The 21,547-nt window shown below is 39.1% G+C and overlaps 1 protein-coding gene across 2 annotated transcripts in view; it reads left to right on the forward strand.

Annotated features, from left to right (window-relative positions):
- LOC105039770 (piezo-type mechanosensitive ion channel homolog) overlaps positions 1-21,547 on the forward strand; it is a 114,850-nt gene that overhangs the window by 38,371 nt on the left and 54,932 nt on the right. For both annotated transcript variants that reach the window (XM_010916035.4, XM_019848360.3), the window contains exons 9-14: positions 3,353-3,568; positions 3,649-3,826; positions 10,447-10,575; positions 12,777-12,950; positions 19,494-19,730; positions 19,905-21,449. In XM_010916035.4, the coding sequence (XP_010914337.1) occupies positions 3,353-3,568; positions 3,649-3,826; positions 10,447-10,575; positions 12,777-12,950; positions 19,494-19,730; positions 19,905-21,449 (2,479 nt within the window). The remainder of the gene's footprint in view (positions 1-3,352; positions 3,569-3,648; positions 3,827-10,446; positions 10,576-12,776; positions 12,951-19,493; positions 19,731-19,904; positions 21,450-21,547) is intronic.

A 21,547-nucleotide genomic window follows, 5' to 3' on the forward strand; every position in this document is an offset into this window, starting at 1 on the left:
AAGTGATAGATCTTATTTAGTTTTTTATTAGATGCTCTCTTATATTCATTTTCTTTGGCTGTTGCTTCCATACTGTGATACCCAAATCCATTCATTTTTCTTGCATCATTATATCATTGTCTCTTCTATTCTTTGTTTTGTGATAGCTTACCACTTAGGTTAGTTTTGATATCTCACTTATTAGTGGATATTGGATGCTTTCTCTTATGTATTTATCTGAATCTGTACTTACTATCTGTATATAATGCTCATCCAATCATTCTCCTACTTCTAACGCTTGTATTACGTGTTTTGATCTTCTTTATTGAATAATATTTCGACCAACAAAAGTTACCAGCTCTGGTTTTTCCTTAGAAAGCATTCTTTTGCTCAGTACCCAGGTGATAAAGTAAAATCCAAGATGCTCTTTCCTTCAAATCACAAAACTGCTCTAGATAGCAAGCTTAATCTTGCATTTTGAGACTTCGACTCCAATTTGTGGGCCGGCATTTAGTGCATGCAGTGATATGGACTCCTGCCATCACATGTTTGAGTGCATACTCTAGCATTGTTAGACATAGGGTTACGTAAATCGCTTGGGATGGTGGCAATATATGTGAATTGGTAAGTTCCAAATCAACTTAAAATAGGATTCAAATCCTTACTTACATGGGTAAGACCTTAGTTACTGGAAGGGGGTTTGGTATTGGTACAGGGAAGTAGGTCTCTTGAAAAAGTCTAGTAAGAAAAAGCATACGAAGCGGGTGCATGGATGAGTTTTTGAGGAGCTTTGGAAGCAGGTTCCTACCCTAATGGAAGCTTCTTTCTGAGGGGAAGATTGGGATGACTGCATTTTTAAGTCTTTGAGTACTAAAGATTTATAAGATGAGGGGACCAATAAAAGTAGGAATTCAGATTAGGAGAGGAAATAAGTTGATAAGGTCTCTTTGGCAATATGGAGAATTGTTGGAGTTTTTCTGTGAAAAAACAAATCATGGAGAAGGGGGGTTTGGAAATTTTCTAAATTTCTCAAGTAGAGTTTTGTTTGAATAAAGAACCATATAAATCCCCTACAAAATTAAATAATATATAAATTTTAATCCTTAACACATGTATTATTTATTTTTATATCAATAAAACTAAATTTATTAAAATGAAGTCTAACATCTATCTATCATAATCAAAGTTAAAGTATATGTCTAATACTTTTAGTCATGTTAAGCTATTAAATTGACAATTCCTATAAAGTATCATTCATTTTTAAATTTCAAGTATTCTAACCGAACTTTAGAGTAAAAAATCTACAAATTATTATTGATGAATATGAAAATATAACTAACAGAGAGTAAACTACAGGTTGCAAACAAAGCATTACTAGGCACTAGCAGTCTAGAACAAAATTTAAACTTTGATGTACATACTTCATAAACAAAAGTGACCAAACATGCATTTAAAATGAAGTTTAACCTATGAAAGTACGTTAATATTGTAAACAAAAGCAGCCCTATTAGCGATATCAGCCCACTTGAACCCAATTTCAACCTGCCTGACCTGTTAAGTGGCGGCCAAGCTCGCATTACTTGGATCCTCATAAAGTGGCACGCATGCTGCTTGGCCTGCATACATGGTCTATGGACCCACTATGCGGCCAATTGTGGCTCCACCACATATGGGTAACACAATCCTATAAATGTGCAGTTTATAAACCACCTAAGCATATACAGCTATAGATTGTGCCTTTTGAAAACACCGGATATGATGCTACTATGACATTTAAAACTCACAATATGATGACTTCGGAGACTACCAACATGCCTACAGTCCTATACAGTGTTCACCGAACCACCCCAAATCGGATGGTTTGGGGCGTGCTAAACCGTACTAGCGGCCTGCTGGTGCAGTTAATAATTGATTCGGAATACCAGTGAAAATGGAGAGAGGGAGAAGGAAAGAAAGGAAGAGAGGAGGGGATGGAAGGAGAGGAAAAGGCCAGTGGTAGTCGGTGGTGGTCTGTCGAGGCCTTCGGAGCTCCCCCTGAGTCCAAATAGATGAAAATAGAGTGAGAGGGAGTGAGGGAGAGAAATGGACGAAGGGAGAGACAGCGAGGAAGCCGACAGTGGAAGCTGGAGGGTCACAGAGACCCCCGAATGGTCGGATTTGCCCCTGTGGCCTCCATTGGATTGGACCAAGGGCGACATGCCCCTATTTTGACTTCATTATGGATTGAGAGAAAAAAATTAAAACCCGATCAAAAGTCACCCCTATTCTGATCCAACGGAGGCTACGAGAGGAAATTCAGCCGTTTGGGGCCACCACAGCTCCCTGGAGGCCACTGTTGACTTCTGCACCGTCTCTTCTGTCCATTTTTCTCTCTCCCTCTCCTCTCTCTCTATATTTTCATCTATTTGGACTTGAGGGGGAGCTCTGAGGCCTCGACGGGCCATCGGTGGCCATCTCTAGAGTCTTCGCTAGCCTCCCTCTCCCTCTTTGCCTCTCCCTCCCTCCTTCCCCTCTCTCTTTTTTCCTCTCTATTTCTCCCTCTCCCCTGCTTTCTTTGCTGTGTCGGTTTGGGCCCAGATTGCTCGGTATAGAGGCGTGCCAAACTATACCGCCGGCTGGCCGGCATGGGTCCGGTTTTGGTTCTGCGAACTTGGGTCCTATATATATAACTATGATAGTTCATGGGGTAATGTTACATAGATGCTATATGATAGTGGTTTACACATAGAGTATGTTGGATAATCATTCATGGTCAGTGTAGCTTAGCTTGCAAAGTAAGTCTCACATTTGTCAAGATGAGGTTGTGGTATAACTGAAGTGGGAATACCTAAGCCTTGTGTTTGCCATTTGAAAAAGGGGGCGGCCCAATGCACAAGGCTCCCACCACTATAGGGTTTGGGGCGGGTGAGATGTTCATAGCCTTACCCTTGCATGTGGAGAGGCTGTTTCTATACCCGTGACACCCTGGTGAGAATGAAGCAAACATGAATTTGCCTATGGAACTTGAGTTTCAATAACTGACACATGAAGGTTTTCACTTTTCAAATTCACATGATCAGATAGTACAAGTCTACAAGAGATATCTGCTGTTGTCTTAACTTTCTTCGAGCATAAACATGGTATGCCTGAGACTATTCTGCCTTCCTATGTTAGCAGTTATCATGTTATATTATGTATTTCACAACACAAGTTTCATATAGTTTTTCACATGTGATCATGTGATGTTATTTTGTTATTACACAAGTAATGAATGTGATATTGGGCTGTATATTTATTTATAAGATTTAGATATTTTTCTTTAATGCTGTTACTATTGAGATCCATTAAATACTATTTGGCTTATTTGTAAAACTTTCAGTGCTGATTGTGACAGGTCTTGTTGCTTGCTCTTTCGTTTTGGAGTTTCAATTTCACTAGTTTGTGCGCTTTTGGTTTGCTAGCATATGTGGGCTATGTTTTATATGCCTTTCCATCTTTGTTTCATTTACACCGGTTGAATGGGTTACTTCTCGTCTTCATTCTCCTATGGGCTGCTAGCACATATATATTCAATGTAGCATTTACATTCCTTAACAAAAAAATCCGAAAGGTATTCTTTTTTCCCCATGAATCTGTTTTAATATCACACACAAAAGATTGGAATCTTTTATAACATTTTTCTTTTTCCAGGACATGATGATTTGGGAAACCATTGGATTGTGGCATTATCCTATTCCTGGATTATTTCTACTTGCACAGTTCTGCCTTGGAGTCTTTGTAGCATTATGTAATCTAGTGAATAATTCTGTATTTCAACATCTGTCTGATGAGGATAGGCAATCCTCTAGCGATGATCACACAGTTGAAGGTGATTATACTTTGGCTTGCAAATGTTTGGATCTGATTTTTGCTTTGGCTTGCTGTCATGCATTGTCGATTTCTTAGTGTTCGTATTGTTTACTTTGAACATGAAAATAAGCTGTGCGGGATCCAACAGCGGAACGGAGAGTACAAATTAATCATCATACAAACTGATGTACTCTGATTTAGGAATAATTGCAGTATCTTCTTCAAGAATACCCCATTTCCGTTTCTCCATTTGCGATTTTTGGTTATCAGATGCATCAACTATGTTGCATGATTTCATATGCAGTCCTTTTATAAGCTAATTTCTCTATGCTGCGCTTCTTTTTGTCTTGTAGAATCATCTTCTCTCTCATTATGGTCATTTTACATCATAAGTCTGATATCCTGATGCTGATCGATGTTCATCAGATGTTTTAGCTTCTTATTCCTAAAATGTATAATTTACTTATCAAGCCACCTAGCATTAATAATATAGTTCAACATTAACTTCTGTTATGTACTTTTTTACCAGGATATATTGGATTAAAATATTTATTAGACATAGGGACTAGTGATTTGTTGTAGGTGATTGTTTTAGTCAAGATTCGCTGTCTTGGTACCAGACCCCATACTGATATTATCTTATTAAAGTTTGGTACACAGTTTAGCACAGTATGAGAAAGCGTATCGAGTATCTGTATGGTACGAGACAGCGCATCGGTACAAGACCAATATGGTATGGTATGCCCTGTATCGGACAGCACAAGGCTGGTACCATAGATCATGGTCTTAGTGGTTTTCTTATGCATGGGTAGTTATCAAGGATTCAAGGATAGTTTTTACTAGGTGTAAAGGCAAGTGTGCATGAGTGTAGAGGGCCATGACCCCTTGGGTCCATAGAAATTCCTTTTTATGTCCAAGTAAAGAGAAAGTAGTTTTGCAATTTAAATCAATATCACTTGTTTTTGAGCTTTTCAATAACTGTAGACTTCTGGTAATAAAAAAAGGTATTTGCACTTTGTATTATGAAAAGAAGAAAAGAAACAAGCCCTAGTCTTCCTTTCTCCTTCCATTTTCTATTGGCAGTTGTCCTTGGCACCATAGAGATTGATGATTTATATTTTTTTATTTATATTGCACAAAAAAATCACACAAGAGACTTTTGTTTCCATAAATTTGATTGCCAACAAAAAAAAAAATCATGTATCGATTTGGCAATGTAATTTTGTCAGGTTGTACTCTATAGTTCAAAATTTGTTGCAAAACCAAAAATTATCGACATGCTCTAGGCAAAAATCTAGTTGACTCACAGTAGTGTCATTTGACCTTTTGAAGCATGTAACCATTGTTTTGGTGCATGATTAACTAGGAAAGTCTTACCTTCTTTAGGATTAAGTAATTAAGTTAAATTCTAGAGGCTTCTACAAGTCCCCATCAATTTAAGGTTCCTAATTACCCCATAAACACCCCATGTACTATGCATTTTTGGTGCGAAATATAGAGTAAGCTTTGTTCTATCTTTTAGTGTTCTTGTGTCTTTGAGGTTATGACTCCAAAATTTGCTGTGTTGCAAGTCCATGACAATCCTTGGGGCCTGTTTGGAAAGGATAGGATTAATCGAAATCTTGTAGCATCAATGGATCCTATGGATAAAAATCCCATTTCCTTTTCTATTCACTGTTTGCATGGTTACACCATAGGATAAAAGAACAACAGGAAATGGCTAATTCTATAGGAAAAAAAATATCCTAATCATTATTTTTTTCTGAGATCATTGGGCTCTGCCTTCGTCCTTGTTTTCTTCTCCTTTCTTTCGTCACCCACCTCACTTGCACCCTCTCCCTTCTCCCCCACTCCTCTGGCCCCTCGTTGCCTCCTCCTTCCATGCCACCCCACTCCCCTATCTTGCCGCCCTCTTGTCAGATGGTGGCTGTGAGCTCCAGGCACTCTACCAGGGGGGAGGTGGTGCTCTTGATCAAGAGCCTGGAGGGTCTGCTTATGGCCGTCGTCGGTGGAGCTTGAGATGAGGTAGGTGAGGCGGGGAATGGTGTGGGTGGGCAATGGGGGGAGGTGGACCTTGGGCTCAACGAAAACGGACTCGTCGGCGGTGGTAGAGAGGATCTAGGAGAAGGTTAGGAAGAGAAGGGTTTGGCGGAGGAGAGGAAGGCGAAGGAGGCGGAGAGGAGGGGGAAGGGGAGGAGGGAGGCTTATCTCTCAATTTTTTTGGTCTATCCTTTGTTTCTCATTGATTTTCCTATGTTTACCCCTAATTTTTTCCTCTAGTTTTTCCATCCTCAGGAGTCTCAATCGAGTGGATGGCGGCTTGCAGTGGCCGAGTAGGGAAGCTTAAATGATGGCTAGGGTTTTGTGTTGGGTATATATATATAAGAGTTTCAACCATCATTCGCCGAACCGTCCTGGATCGGGCAGTTCAAGGCATTCTGAGCCATATCGGCTGCAAATAGAGATGGTTCGGCCTTTCCAATTAGAACATCAGATGAGGGAGAGAAAAAGAGAGAAGGGAGGGAAAGAGGGGACGATACCGTCGGAGGGCCGATGAGGGAGGCGCAGCCAATAGAGAGGCCATCGGAGGGAGCTGGATGGCCGTCGTGGCCATCGAGCGTTGGAAAAGGTATGGATGGTGCTGGGTTCACTGTGATCGGGATTTTTTTTAAAAATCTCGTGAAATTGATAGTGAAGTCGGGAAATTGATTGCCAGTTTCACTGTGATTGGAATTTTTTAAAAAAATTTCATGAAATGGGCGATCATCTTTATTTTATGCCTGTGGAGTTGCGGGCCGTGATTTCACTGTCCGACGGTCACGACGGCCAGCTAAAGGCCCTCTGACGATCTCTTCGTCGGCTTCCCCTTCCTCCTTTTCTTTCTCTCTCCCCTTCTCTCTCTCTCTCATACGGGCGCAATTTGGTGGAGGAAGCAGAGGCCTTGGCGGCCCTCCGAGCAGACCCATGGCCCACCTGTGGCCATCATTTGGCGTCTCCTTTAGCCACCCTCCCCTCTCTTTTTCTCCCCTGTTCTTTTCTTCGCTCTTATGTCGGTTCGCACCGGTCCAATCTACTACGAAATTGTATTAACTCATATCGCTAGACTGTCGGCATGGGTCCTAATACCGCTTCCACCGACCTTGTTTTAAGGGGTATAAATATATTATCAGTCAACTTAAAATTTAATAAAAATTATTATAGTTTTTTGGTTAAGCTAGCGGGTAGGCCATCAAAAGATTTGGAGTTCAAATCCTTGCATCTTCCTATTATACATATTTTTTAATAAAAAATTATAAAAATGGTCTTTAAATTTTAAAAACCTTTTTTATTAAGTCAAACAATTTTAAAGGCAGGTTTTCAATAATTAGTAAATTAAATTTATTTATAGTTCATATCTTTCTCCCATATTACCCATGCAATAATTTTGATACTTAAAACCTGTCAAATTGAATCATTTACATAATAATTTTCGTACCAGTCCGAATCGATCGGTGTACCTTGTATTGAGCCAGACTGATGGAGAATCGGAATGTTTGGCTGAGAAAAACAGTACATCGGAGGAGGAAGAGGGAAAGAGAGAAAGAGAGAGAGAGGGGAGGAAGAGAGATCACGATGCCGTCGGAGGTTGATGATGGCCCGCTGTGGCCGTTGGAGGGCCGCAAAGGCCTTTGTGGCTCGGTGTTACCCGATGGGACTTTTAAGTGAGAGAGAAAGAGAGAGGGGGAGTGACGTTATCGGAGGGTCGTGCAGCCGATGGAGGCTATTAAAAGGCACCGGATGGCCACCGTGACTACCGAGCGGTGGAAAATATGCAGACGGAGCCGCGATCGCAGTCGCGGAACAGAGGCGACCGTCCCTATTTTTTCATTGTATTTTTTTTTTAACGTTGATGAATAGTGAAGCCGGCAAATCTATTGTCGGCTTCACTTTTTGAGATTTTTTTAAAAAAAATTAAAAATCATGAAGCCGGCATTGGATTTATTGGCTTTACCGTAATCCAGATTTTTTTTAGAAAAAAATCTCATGAAACAAGGCCGATTGCCCTTGTTTCATGCCCGTGGCGCTGTAGGTGTCGAGTGTGCCGTCTGGCAGCTACGGCGGTCAGTCGGAGGCTCTCTGACAGCCTTTCCAATGACTTCTCCCTCTTCTTTCTTCCCCCCTCTCTGTCTCTCTCTTTCTCTCTTTTCCTCTTGGTTCGCTTCCTTTGCTATGTCGGTTCGGTTCGGTATCGATCCGTATCGATCCGTACTATCGATCGGTTGGCATAGGTTCCAGTATCGAGTCCACGAACCTTAGATAAAACAAGAGGTAGAGGAGGAAGAGGAAGAAGAGGGGGAGGAAATCCTAATTTATCATCCAAACATGATATAGGAATCAAGGTTTTACGTCTCAATGGGACAAGGCGCGTCCCGGCCGTCTCGTCCTGTTTTTTTGAGAAAATAGGACTGGGATGGGGTCGGAACTCCCAAACCCATCCATGCAAGGAGAGGAGAAGAAAGAGGAAAAAAAGAAAAGAAGATGAAGAAAGGAAAAAAGTGAAAGGAAAGAAGAAGAAGAAAAAATGAAGAAGAAAAAGAAAGGAAAGAGAAAAAATAAGAAAAAGGAAAGAAAAATGGATAAGAAAATGAAATAAAAGGAAAAGAAAAGAAAGGAAGATAGAAGAAATAGAAAGAAAAGAAGGAAAAGAAGAAAAAAAGGAAAGAAATGAAAGAAGAAGAGGAGAGAAAAAGAGGATATCTATCGGGATGTGTGACTGGGACAGCTGTCGGAACAGGATGGGGCAGCTCGATCCATGGAAATATTGAGACACCTCCGATCGATGGGATTTAAAATCTTGATAGGATTATTTACATGAGATTTTTTTTTTCCGATATGATTTTATGTATAATCCTATAGGATCAAAATCCACATCCCATGATGAATTTTATCTTGAGGTTATAAATCCTAGACATCCAAATAGGCTCTTAGTGGGAGTCCAAGGCTCTTTTTTGGTGCAATTGAGGAAGAGCCTCTCATTGAAACCGGGGCAATGTCACTAGAAGTTTGGAAGCTCTAGTGATGATGATATGACCATGTTCTATTGAGAGAGTCATTTATTATATTTTAGCTAGTTATCATCGTTTAAAGCATGGGATAATCCCATATAAGATAGGGAAAGACTCTTGTGGTGCTTAATTACTCATGGGCCCATTGACATAAATGCTTGGGTTTTTGGTTGGACTTTTATCATGGTATCGAAGCCCATCGATCCTTCACTCCCATCCATTGCCCAACACACCCACCCATCTATCCATGTGTCAGCCATTCCAATGGCCCTACATGTGAGAGGGGCTGTTGAGGGTGTGGTATAATCCCATATTGGATAGGGGAAGGATCCTTGTGGTCAAGGTCCACAAAATTGGTATGTTACCGGTTTTGTACAGTTAGTGCAGCACTTTCAACACGGACTTCCGACACTTTCTTTCTCACTCCTAGCCATTGTACTGCCCGAAACCAGGTAGCATGGGGAAGTGTGGCATGGTTCAGACTTGTACGGACTGGTTCAGACTTGTACGGACTGCCTCATACCATACTGGTAACTTACTGGTACAGTATGGTATGGGGCGGCGCAGGTTGGTAGTATTGATCTTGTTTGTGTTGCTTAAGTAGTCAAGGGTCCATCTCCCATAAGACTTGGATTTTTGGGTCAAATCTTATCAATCATCTCATAGGCTTTTTTTTTTTGCCAAAACATTGTAGTTTGAACTCCATCTTGTCTTCTACCCACAGGCATCCTAAACCTCTTGCTTTCACATCCTAAAATTAGTTAAATGCTTGCTTCTACTCATGCTCACACTAGATTCATGTTCTGCATTCCTTGATTCAACAGGATCTGTGCCATGCCAATTAAGAATTGCCAACCTAATAAATTTCTAGTGGACTAGTCACTAACCTTCTTAGCATATGATGGGGTTGCACATTAATTTTGAGTAAAATGATTTTTCAAGTCATTATTTGTTTGAAATATGTTTACTTGTGTGTTGGATAGATCATGCTTGGATAAAAATCTCCCATCATCAATGTTCACTGTGCTTAATCATAATTTCATCTATGGTACTTTTGAAGATGGGCTTTTCTCAGTTCTCAGTAATATGGATTCCTCTAATCTAACATTTATATTGCTGAATGAATTTTGAAAACAGCAATGCTATAAATCATATAGTTGTCCCATTTATGTGTCAATAACCATGGATTCAGGTCCCAACAGGACGTCCTGCGAGATACTGGGACGGAGGACCATCCTATATGTTGGGATAGGGCCATCCTGCCAGCATCCCAGCATTTCGATCAGGATGTCTTGGGACATCCTTTGTCTCAAGTGTTGGGTTGGCGGCACGTCCTGTTCCATGGGAAAACCAGGACAATCCCGTCCCACGGGATTTAAAACCTTGTCAATAACAACATACAAGAAGTGGTGTATCTTATCATGATTCTACAAGGAATAAAGTGCTTTTCATGCATATGTATGTATTTGGCTTCTTAGTTGTTTTGTAGCCACTCTATGCCTTTTTGGGTTTTGTATTTGGTCTAAGATTATATTATTGCATCACTTTCTATATCTGCAAGCTTTCATTTTGTCCCTCTCTTTCTTTTTTGCAGAGAAAGAAGACACAAAAGTTTTAATTGTTGCTACAATAGCTTGGGGGCTACGCAAAAGTTCCCGTGCAATTACTCTGGCACTGTTGTTTCTTCTTGTTATGAAACCTGGCTTTATTCATGCTGTTTACAGTATGGTGAAACATCCTTTCTCTTTTGTAACTTCTGATTTCTTCTGCATATACCAATCTCTTGGACATCTACAATTTTAGGGATGTGGCCTGCATTTCAGTTGTTTCGTTCTAAGAATACTACTTTCCAAATATTTAAGTATTGTAGAAAGATGAAAGATAGAAACTTATATTTCTTTTTTTTAAAAATATGTTAAATATATGTGCTGAGGCTCATTTAGCATATAGTAAATGACAGATTCAATTGGTACATAAATGTTACTTTATTTACTCAATAATATTTCTGTTGCCAACCATTGAACTCATTGTGAAGAGAGATTAAGAGTATGACCAGCAAATACCTGTAGAGAACATGTTGGAATCAAGATGTGGCCATTCCAAATCCAGCTCAACAAAGAGCAAGCAAAGGAAATGAACACCAAATTAAAGAGAAATACCTTTGACCTACTCACATACCAAAGTACAATGAACTAAAGTCTTCTTTCTTGCTGATTTCAGCAGTAATATGACACATTGATAATGAGAATATAGATCCAACAACCAATGAAATACCTTTGACCTGTCTTTGCTATCTTGTTTCTCCTCACAATGACCGTGTGACATTTATAGAGTAACAACAAACCTGGTATTATCACATACTATCCTTCAAGAATCTTTGAATGATCAGAACTGTAAAAACTCAAAAAAAATATTGCAAGCATGTGATCCCACTAAAAGAACTCACTAGAAACAGTCTTTGTCAGATGAACTTGCATAAGAAGTATTATACATACATAAAGATCAGACAATGAGGGAAATATATATGTTGGATGACTCTATATGATTGGAAGTTCTGCGTCCTTCAATTTAGCCTGAAGTACGCTCACAAGACACTTAAACATGGATATTGTTATGACACTTGCACATAGCTCTGTAAATCAAAATTCTTGGATATTGAAAGGATCAGATACTGGACACACAGCTGCACCCAACACAGAAACTTGAGCCCGTGTAACGTAGACTTTCTTCATCCTCCTACTCCACACAGCCAGAGCTACTAAACTACTCTTTATACTTCCCACTATTACCTACTAACTTCCTACTGTTACCTGCAATCTGTTGACATGACAATTGGAAAATATCTTCACTCTGTCATGTGAATGTCATGAGCCATAGCAAAATCACAAGCAATCTTCAAAACATTGTTCCCATATGCAATCCCATCTCATTACTTAAACTTACATTACCATCTAAATTCCAAAATGAACCTTAAAAAATTAAAAAAGTCCTTTCTCCATTAGGAAATCTGCAAATTTATCAATCTAATTGCTCCCCAAATACTTAATTCTCCGCTGTCCTTCTTCCAGTGCAAATGTAATTATCTCCCTGTTCAGTGCTTTAACAGCTACCATTCTATTATCTTCATTTATTATATCTTTATCCTTAATCATCATAATATTTTTTTCTGAAATTTTTGAAATTGTAGCCATCACAGTTATGTGGGGCATGTTTCTTGTAAGTCTGCAATGTTGACTTCAATCTTTGTGTGCACTAGTTTTTATCTCTAGTTACAGTCCTCTTCCCTGTGTTGAAACAAAATCATTTTCTTATGTGGTGCAGTTTTCTTTTCTCGGACAAGCTTCTATCTCTTGCCTTGCATCGTTCTTCATATCATTCCAACTTGGCTGCCCTAGGGAATTTGTAGTCAATTCTTATGTTTCACCATGACCAGCTTATGTGAATCACTTGTGTATACCTTCAGCTTTGCCCTATTTGACTATTTCTGATGACAGTTTGATTAAAATGGCATTGCTTCTCGGGATGACCTAGCCAAACTTTGACCATTTCTCATCAAATCCCAAAGTTCTAGTGAAGTGGCTGCATAGGAAATACTAGCATCAGGAATTTAGTAATTAAGTTAGATCAAATCTATATTTTTATTCATCATGTGATTTTTGTTTTTCAAGCCAGCCTTGTAGAAAATCAGATACCAGTGAATATGAAGTTTTTGTACGTGCTTTTTGTCTTTTGCAATCTGCCACTTTCTGGTCACTGATTGGTGCAATTCATCTTCAGCTTAATATACTGAGATTGCACTGCAATATCTTGAAGATCCTTAGTATCATTAACAGTATGCCATTGTTTTATAAATTTATTTTCACATGTTTTCATATACTTGCAATAGACATACTGATGAATGCCAAATTTTTCTTTTTGCTTCAGTGTGCTTCTTCTTGGTGTTTCTGTTGAGCCATTCCATTAGTGCAAATATGCGTCAATCTTTAATTTTGTTTTGTGAGGTGCATTTTTCACTACTATATATCCTTCAGCTTAATTTGATCTCAAAGGCTTTGGAGCAGAGTGGTTCCTTAACTGTGGTAATTCTCTCACAATTAGGTAGGACTTCGTGTTCATTTATTCTCTCTTCTTTTTCCCCTCCATGTCTTGTGTGAGAAGTAATTGATAAGCTCTTATTGTTATCCAACTTTTTCATGGATGTTATTAGATTTTTGAGCATATGAAATCCTTTCATATAGCAAAGGAATCATCTATTTCTTCTTTTAATTTGGTTAATGCACGTTAATGAACTAAGTTTTTGTACTATGTTTTACAAGTAGTTGCCCGTAGTTATTAACAGCATGTTTGTATTCGCATGTCTACAAGTAATGGTTAATGGCAAGGGAGTTTTTGATGTTAGTTGGTGCTAGTTTATTAGGAACTTAGGATAATTAAATTAAGCATCATATATTGTTTATAATGTAATAATCCACAACGATAATAGTTTGTTTACCTTACTAAGGGCCTGTTTCCATATTCCTACAGGGTTGGGCTGAAAATCCTGTGAGTATCGGGCTTGTTGGCCCATGTAGCTTGCATTTTCTAACAGCTTGTCTAAACCCAGCCAGATTCTAGCCTTTGGGCTGCAGGCAGAAAAAAAATGACCTACAGAGGTGTTTGTTTTCTTCCTATAGGATTTGGGTTGGGTGGAGTCTAGTTCATACAAGGTTATTTTTAAATGGATGGCCCAGTCTATGAATCCTACAGGATTTTCAGCCCCATCATGTAGGAATAGCTAAACAGGCCCTAAATCATTTTGAATTCCTAAAACATATTTTAGAATTATTATATCAAAAATGTTACAACACTACAAAGCCTCTTGTATTCATCATTTCGTCACAAGGATTATGAAATATGGCATGTTGTGTCATCATCCCTTTTCTAAACTTGCTTGAATCCTTGAGGTGTTGTAATTGATCATAATACAATTGAATTTCAACATTGTTAATTGAAAGCATATGATCAGACCATGTATGACTAAAGCATGTTATATAATCATTTCCACAACATTTCCTCTTATACAAAATATTGTACAGGCGCTTAACACCAATTGATACATTGTTGATGCCACTTTAATAATCGTTAATCCAAAAAGTCAACTTCGAGTCATCTCCTCAAATAAATTCATTACAACTCTCACTAATCACTATAAAATTATATAGAAGACAAGGTGAGCTACAAAGCTTAGTAAGTAAACTTCTACTATGGTTAACAATTTAAGTTTCCACTGGTAACATATGACTCAAATCATAACATACAAACCAGATTACTGTAGGAAGTCCAAGTTTGGGTTCACTGAAGTAAAAACAAATCCTTACATCATCAATTATGAGCAAGAGTAATTATGCTCATACAAGGATGGTAACATCTCAACAGATGCTTAATTCAAGGTCCATTGAATTGGTACCGGGTGCCATCACCTGCTGCGACCAATCATTTGATCAGAATTGGAGTTTTCAAAAATGAGAGATTTGAAAAAGGTCTTCCCATGAGAATACAATTCCCATGTTCCATGGAAGAGAAAAATCCATGGGGAAGGTGGATTTTGGGAATTCCCATTGAATGGAATTAGAGGCCCTTTTTCTTTCCTGAAAATATCCTTTTATGCTATCCTTTTATATTATATCAATATAAATATTAGTATATTATCATATTAATGTAATAAATTATTATGATCTAAATATATATATTATAATAGATTAATATTATATTTATTAATATTTATACAAAATTTGGGAACAAAAAGGTTTGGTCTTATATCTATTAAGGGTATAATAGATGTTTTACACTTTTTCTAAGAAGGTGGATGCTTAACTAAACATAAGACACTCTCGAAGAACCCACTTTCCCATGGTTATCCAAACATGCCAAAAATATTTTTTCAGGCATCATATTCCTAGGAATCAACTTCCTAGGAGCAACATTCGAGGGAAGAAAAGTTCTTTCCGTGAACCAAACGAGTCCTTAATGATCTAGAGAGGCCCATCATGGTATGCTTATGGGTTTTAGCAGGTCGTGCACCATGGTCTCTATCTTATGTGATATAAGCGAATGGGACTAGACCAATTCATGGAGTGGGTGCAGGCCGCTTTGCCAAAGTTTAGCACAATTTTCTTAGACCCCAGGCTTGGGTCGGCTCGGCGTGGCTTTCGGGCCTACATTCTAGGCCTTGAGCGTGAGACTTAATTAAGCTTTAGGCTTTAGGTCGAGCCTTGAGCTTCATGACCATCTATGAATTTTCTAAAAAACAGTGAAAAACTAAAAATGCTTAAACTATTTGAAAAAAAAGCTAAATATGAGTAACTAAATATTGCCAACAACAACAACATACAACATGTTTGCTATTCCATGAAGTTCATATATCAACAACAATTATCAACTAAGTCTACAAACATATCAAATATCAACAAAATAAAAAAAGCTGGATCGGGCTCAGATCGTGCTTTAATCTTCAAAGCCCAAGCCTTGCTTATTTACTAAACAAGCCTATTTTTATATCCCACCTTGGCTCGATGGGCCTAAACTTTTAGCTTGAGCCCACCCAAAAGGCTTTGGGCTCAAGCAAGTCGTTCAAGCCATCTGGCCTTTGAACAAGTGTTGGGATTTGCTGGTGAATCGAAGATCCTAGATCTGTGAGTCATAAGCGGCTATGCAATGTTGATCACTATGTTCTTGACCGTTAGATGCATCATTGCGTAGACTATCATTGTTATCATTGTTGGTACTGTGAGATGATCTGGACAATCAGTCATCTGAGAGCTCATTAGTCTCCGAATTTGAGCGAACAAACTCCTCATCCACTCTCCAAGGGAACTGTAATTCTCTCTCCTTTTTTTCTTGTTGACTCGAGAAATTGCCTTTTTCCCTCGATGCCCCTCCTTGGTTGGCTTTGCTAGGTTGTTCATCTATGCTCACCACCTTGACTAGACCAGATACCATGATGGTCTCTTGTCAACATCTCTATCAAATCTTTGGAAGGATGACTTGGACATGGATCCTTGGGATGATGATCAGCTCCTAATCTTTATGGTGCTTGATTGAATGTGGGCATGGCATGTGTCATTTTGCCCATTGTACCCTAGCCTCCCTTAATAGGATCCTTTTCATCATATACGAAATCATTGTGAAGTGGATCTTCGTACTTCAGCCCTAATTCCTCTACAATACACTTGAATCTAAGCTGCAGATTATAATGAACATATAAAAGATCGTTTGGGCACATTTGCATGAGGTGGTTCTTCTGTTCACTGTGGATCAAGGTGCAGATAGACCAGTTGTTCTTGGAGTGACTGGAGGAGATTGTTTGTTAGAGGATCCAAATCACCAACCTCCTCAGGTTTTTGGATGATTGCTCGAAATAAAACCACTATTCAGCTACAAATGCAGTCAAGAAAATTGCATGTTGGATGCTAATCATTTGACATTAGACTAGTTACGTTTACTATTTAAAAATACTTTATTTTATGCTTTCTTTCCTTGCCACAGTCGGCTTGTCGCCAAAGTTGTGGGAGCCATTCCTAAATGCTTGAGTCTATGAAACACATGTATTATATATTGTAAAGGACTTGCTTGTGTTAACAAAGCAATAATCCCATATGCCATTAAAATTAACTTACCTATTCTAGGCATCGAGCAATAACCAACTTTACAGAATTTTTTTATCATTATTTTATTTATTATTATTTTTAATCCAAAAATTTATTTTCTAATGTAAAAGTTTGTATACTTATGATTTTGGCTGCATGCATACGTCATCCATAGATCTATAGCATATCATGAAAACATGTGAAAATCCAAAATTTTATCATGATTGTCCTCATTTTCTAAATTTTGGCTGATTTTTAGCATGACCAAAAAAAAAAGAAAAAGGGAAGAGAAGAGAGAGGGCTGCTTACCTGATTTTGGGTCGGATTTGAGTGGGAATATGTGAAAATTTCCTCTTTTGGGGAAAAAATAGGGAGAGAGATAGAGTAGGCACACGAGGCCTTCTTTGCCTCCCTCTCAATTGTTTAAGGGCAAACATGTCCTTAACCACCTAGAATTGAGAAGAACTGGTTGGTTTCTGCTTGATTCATGTTGGAATCGCTTGGTACGGGCCCATGTTTTGAGCCAAGGAATTGTACTGTCTTGGTTAAGGGCCCTATTGTTTGATATGCCTTGAATCGGATGATTCAGTACAGTACCAATCAAGGTTTTAAATCCCGTGGGACCAAGGTGTCCCAATATCTTCATGGAATGGGTGCCCCGCTGTCCCATCTTGTCTCGTCCCAACAATCGTCCCGATCATGCATCCCGATAGATATTTTCCATCTCTCTCTCTTTTCTTCTTTTCTTTCTTTTTTTTCTTTTCCTTCTTTTCTTTCTTTTTTTCTTTTCCTTCTTTTCTTTCTTTTTCTTCTACCTTCCTTTCTTTTTGTCATCCCTTTCTTTTTTTTTTCTTTTTTTCTTTCCTTTATTCTTTCTTTCCTTCCTTTCTTTTTTTTCTCCATTCCTTTCTTTTGTTTTTTCTTTTTTTTTCATTTTTTCCTTTTTCCATCTTTCATTCTTTCTTTCTTGTTTCTTCTTTCCCTCTATGGATGGGTTTTGGAGTCCCGACCCCATCCCGATACCATTTCCTTATAGGAATGGGACGGGACTGTCGGGACGTCCCTTGTCTCGTTGGGATGTAAAACCTTGGTGTCAATGACCTTGGTCAAATGTATTCGGCTATACTGTGATACAAAGTTATGAGATAACTCCAAACCCATAAGGGATGTGTAAAGTACAAAAATCAAATTTGTTTGTCGCAAGGATTGCCAACTCAAAGCCGGGTCCTGTGCCAGCAGGCCGGTGGTATGAGTTGATACGCTGCCATATCGGACCATATCGTGCCTGAATCAACATGGAAATGGTGGATGAACTGGGGAGGAAAAGAGGGGGGAGAGGGAGGGAGAGGGATGGAAGGAAGAGGAGGCTGGCGGAGACACCGATGGTCGCTATCAGAGGGCTGCCGAGGCCTCCTGGGCTCCATGGTCCTCTACAAGAGAAAATGAAATGAGAGAGAGAGAGATAGAGAAAGGGGAAGGGAGGGGAGATGAGAGAGAGATGGTGGGAAGGCCGTCGGAGGCAAACCCATTGTTGGCTTCATCATTTATTGGATTTTTTTAAAAAATTTGACAAAATAGGGACGAAGCCCCTACTTTGAACCTACAGCGGCCATCGGGGTGTTTTGGGCCATCTGGCGGCCATGACGAGCCTTCAGTGGCCTCCTAGCCACCTTTCCCTCTCTCCTCTCTCCTCTCCCCTTCCTTCCCTTCCCTATCTCACTCTGTTCTCGCATCACACGGATCGTGGAGATCTAGCTCTTTGACGGCCTCGGTGGGCCACCACTGGCCTTCCTCTCTTCTTCCCTCCCTTCTCTCTTCCTCTCTTTCTCCTTTGCTCTATTTTCGCCAGCGTTCCGAATCAAATGTCTGAACTACACTGGATAGCCATCGGTATGGTTCGACACACTCTGAACTACTCGATTCATCGAACCCTGGTTTGTCGTGAGGTTTTCCTTACTGGATTGTACGGATTGGCATGGGGCATACCTTATTAATGCATCTGGCACATCCCTCCATACCAGTGTTGGTTTCGAGGGGTGTACCATGCCAAGTTTCCAAACTATAGTACTAGGTGGGTTGGTTGGTTGGTTGTATTAGGTGAATGCACCAAACTAGTATACAAATCCTTTGCCATGATCATTTAGGTTAGAGCATCATATACAAGGTTTGCCATCTTGGTAACGGACCCTGTATTGTTACTATTTTATTAGTGTCGGTACGAGATTCGGTGTGGTATGAGATAGCATACTGAGTATTGGTATGATACAAGACACCATAGCAGTGGAGTACCAATATAGTATGGTATGCCCTATACTGGCCAGTGTGGGGTGGTACGACAGACCATGGTCATATATGTGTGGGCATCATAAGGGCTTTGTTAATGCATGTTCTATAGATATAATGATACATTAAAAAAAAAAAAAAAACTAGCCTTTTAGAGCAAGGATGATTTTCTGAGCTTGGTTGTTTTTGGTAAACATGCTTCAAACTAATAATTTCACACTACAAAAAAAAAAGCAAGATTACACTTTTTAAGGAATTCATACTATACGAAAGAATATTGGTTTGAAAAAACAGATTGGGTATTAAAAGGTTGACATGTATCTGTAGTTCTGTACCCTTGGCAACATACAGCAAACTGTTGTAGCATTACCACTTGTCATGTTACAAGTCATAGTGACACTGATCTACAGGTCCTCACAGATTTCTCAGATTTCGAAATGTGTGTAATGCCAGTGAGGCCACAGAGTTTACATGCTTTACATCATAGTGTTTTATGAACTTTGGTGTCCTTCTGGTAACATTAAAAAATGGTAGATACCAAATATGATTTGATTCCTTGTTTGGTGTATGTTGCAAGATTTACTTCGTGGTGGATGAGTTTTCTTTTCTGACACACCTATCTGTCCCACTTCGTTATAATCATCATAGTTAAGGTTGTTCTTATTATTAATTTGAATTCTGAATGTCCAAATCAGTATAGAAATACTAATGTTATCCATTTTGTGGCTTTCAGGCCTCCCAAATCATGCTTCTTTCAGGGATTTTATGGAAATAGGTGTGCTAGTGTGCTTCTGTTCAGTGCAGAACCATGGTTTCAAAATGCTCTTTTCTTTTTCTGCTATTCTGCAACATACTCCTTGTCCTCCACTAGGATTTAGCATCTTGAAAGCTGGTTTAAGCAAATCAGTTTTGCTGTCAGTTTACGCCTCATCAAGTGCCAGAGTTGGTTATTCCCTCAGCTTTTCACATGGTATATCACTGAACTTACTATTAAAAGTTTAACAGAATGACTAATATTTCTTCTTCCCTCCCCACCCAAAAGAAAAAGGATGAGCATATTTGTTACATGTTTCTTTTTTCTTAAATTAAGATGATGACATTTATCATCTCTGAGTTTAATGCCATTTTCTTTTCTATCTTGTAGAGCAAAAGATAGCAACGTATCTCAGCAAAATCAGTCAGATGTTCTTATCTACGTACCGCTCCTATGGGACATATGTGGCATTTCTAACTATTCTTTTCACACTATACTTGGTCACTCCAAATTATGTATCATTTGGTTACCTTTTTTTCCTCCTATTTTGGATAATAGGGAGGCAGCTTGTGGAGAAGACAAGAAGGCGGCTTTGGTATCCCTTGAAAGTCTATGCCACTCTTGTGTTTGTTTTGACCTATAGCTTGAGCATTTCTCCTGTACTTGCAACATGGATGTCCAAGCTGATCGATCTGTATCCTGATTTGGGGTTCAATCCTGAAGCATCTTTATTGAAGAATGTCTGGGAATCCTTGGCTGTTTTGACTGTAATGCAACTTTACAGCTACGAAAGAAGACAGAGTAGGTACAGAACAGTTGATGCTTCTGATGCATCAGAACATGGAATTTTGGGGTTTTCCAGAAGGCTCCTTATTTGGCACAGCGAGAAGATTTTGTCTATAGCTGTATTTTATGCTTTATTGTCTTCAATCAGTGCATTCGGCTTTATTTATCTTCTGGGTCTCATTATATCTTCTACTTTACCAAAAACATCTCAGATTCCTTCCAAGTTGTTTTTAGTTTATACAGGATTGCTCGTGACTTCTGAATATCTCTTTCAAATATGGTGCAAACTTGCTTATATGTGTCCTGGTCAAAGGCTCTATGGTTTGTCACTGTTTCTGGGCCTAAAGTATTTTGATTCTGGATTTTGGGGCCTTGAGTCTGGTTTGAGGGGAAAGGTGCTGGTAATAGTTGCTTGTACTCTTCAATACAATGTTTTCCGCTGGCTAGACAATATGCCAAGTTCTCTAGTATGTAGAGGTAAGTGGGAAGAGCCTTGCCAATTGTTTATCTCATCAGAACATGCTTCAGTGGGTACTTTGGTTCATCATGAAGAAAAGAAGGCACCAGTGGATTTCACTCTTTCATCTGCAACACCAAGAGGTGCTAATACTGATTCAAGCCCATCTTTCAGCACTAATACCTATGAAGCATCAGAATCCGTCCCTGATGTGACAAGAGCCTCAGAGAATAACACTAGGAAATACTCATTTGCCTCCATTTGGGGAAGTACTAAAGAGAGTCACAAGTGGAACAAGAAACTTATCCTTGCTTTGAGAAAAGAGAGGTTTGAAATGCAGAAGACTACGCTAATAATCTATATGAAATTTTGGATGGAAAATCTTTTTAAACTTCGAGGTCTTGAGATTAACATGATTGTGTTACTTTTGGCGAGTTTTGCTGTGCTAAATGCCATTTCATTGTTATATATCATATGCCTTGTTGCCTGCATTCTTCTGAAACGCGAGGTTATCCATAAATTATGGCCTATATTTGTTTTCTTGTTTGCTTCTATCTTCATTCTTGAGTATTTCGCCATTTGGAAAGATCTAATTCCTTGGATTCACTCTCCCAAAGAGATGGAAATCAACTGCCGTGATTGCTGGAGTAGCTCAAGCCTTCACTTTGGTTTTTGTACAAAATGCTGGCTGGGTACTTCACTCTGCTGCTTTAAGTTCACCATGTTCCACGGGTTTTAGTTGCTACTTCAACTGAAACAAGAAATTGTTTACTAACTAACGCTTTTCCAT

This window comes from Elaeis guineensis, chromosome 1, assembly GCF_000442705.2.
Source record: "Elaeis guineensis isolate ETL-2024a chromosome 1, EG11, whole genome shotgun sequence".
Lineage (NCBI taxonomy): Eukaryota > Viridiplantae > Streptophyta > Magnoliopsida > Arecales > Arecaceae > Elaeis > Elaeis guineensis.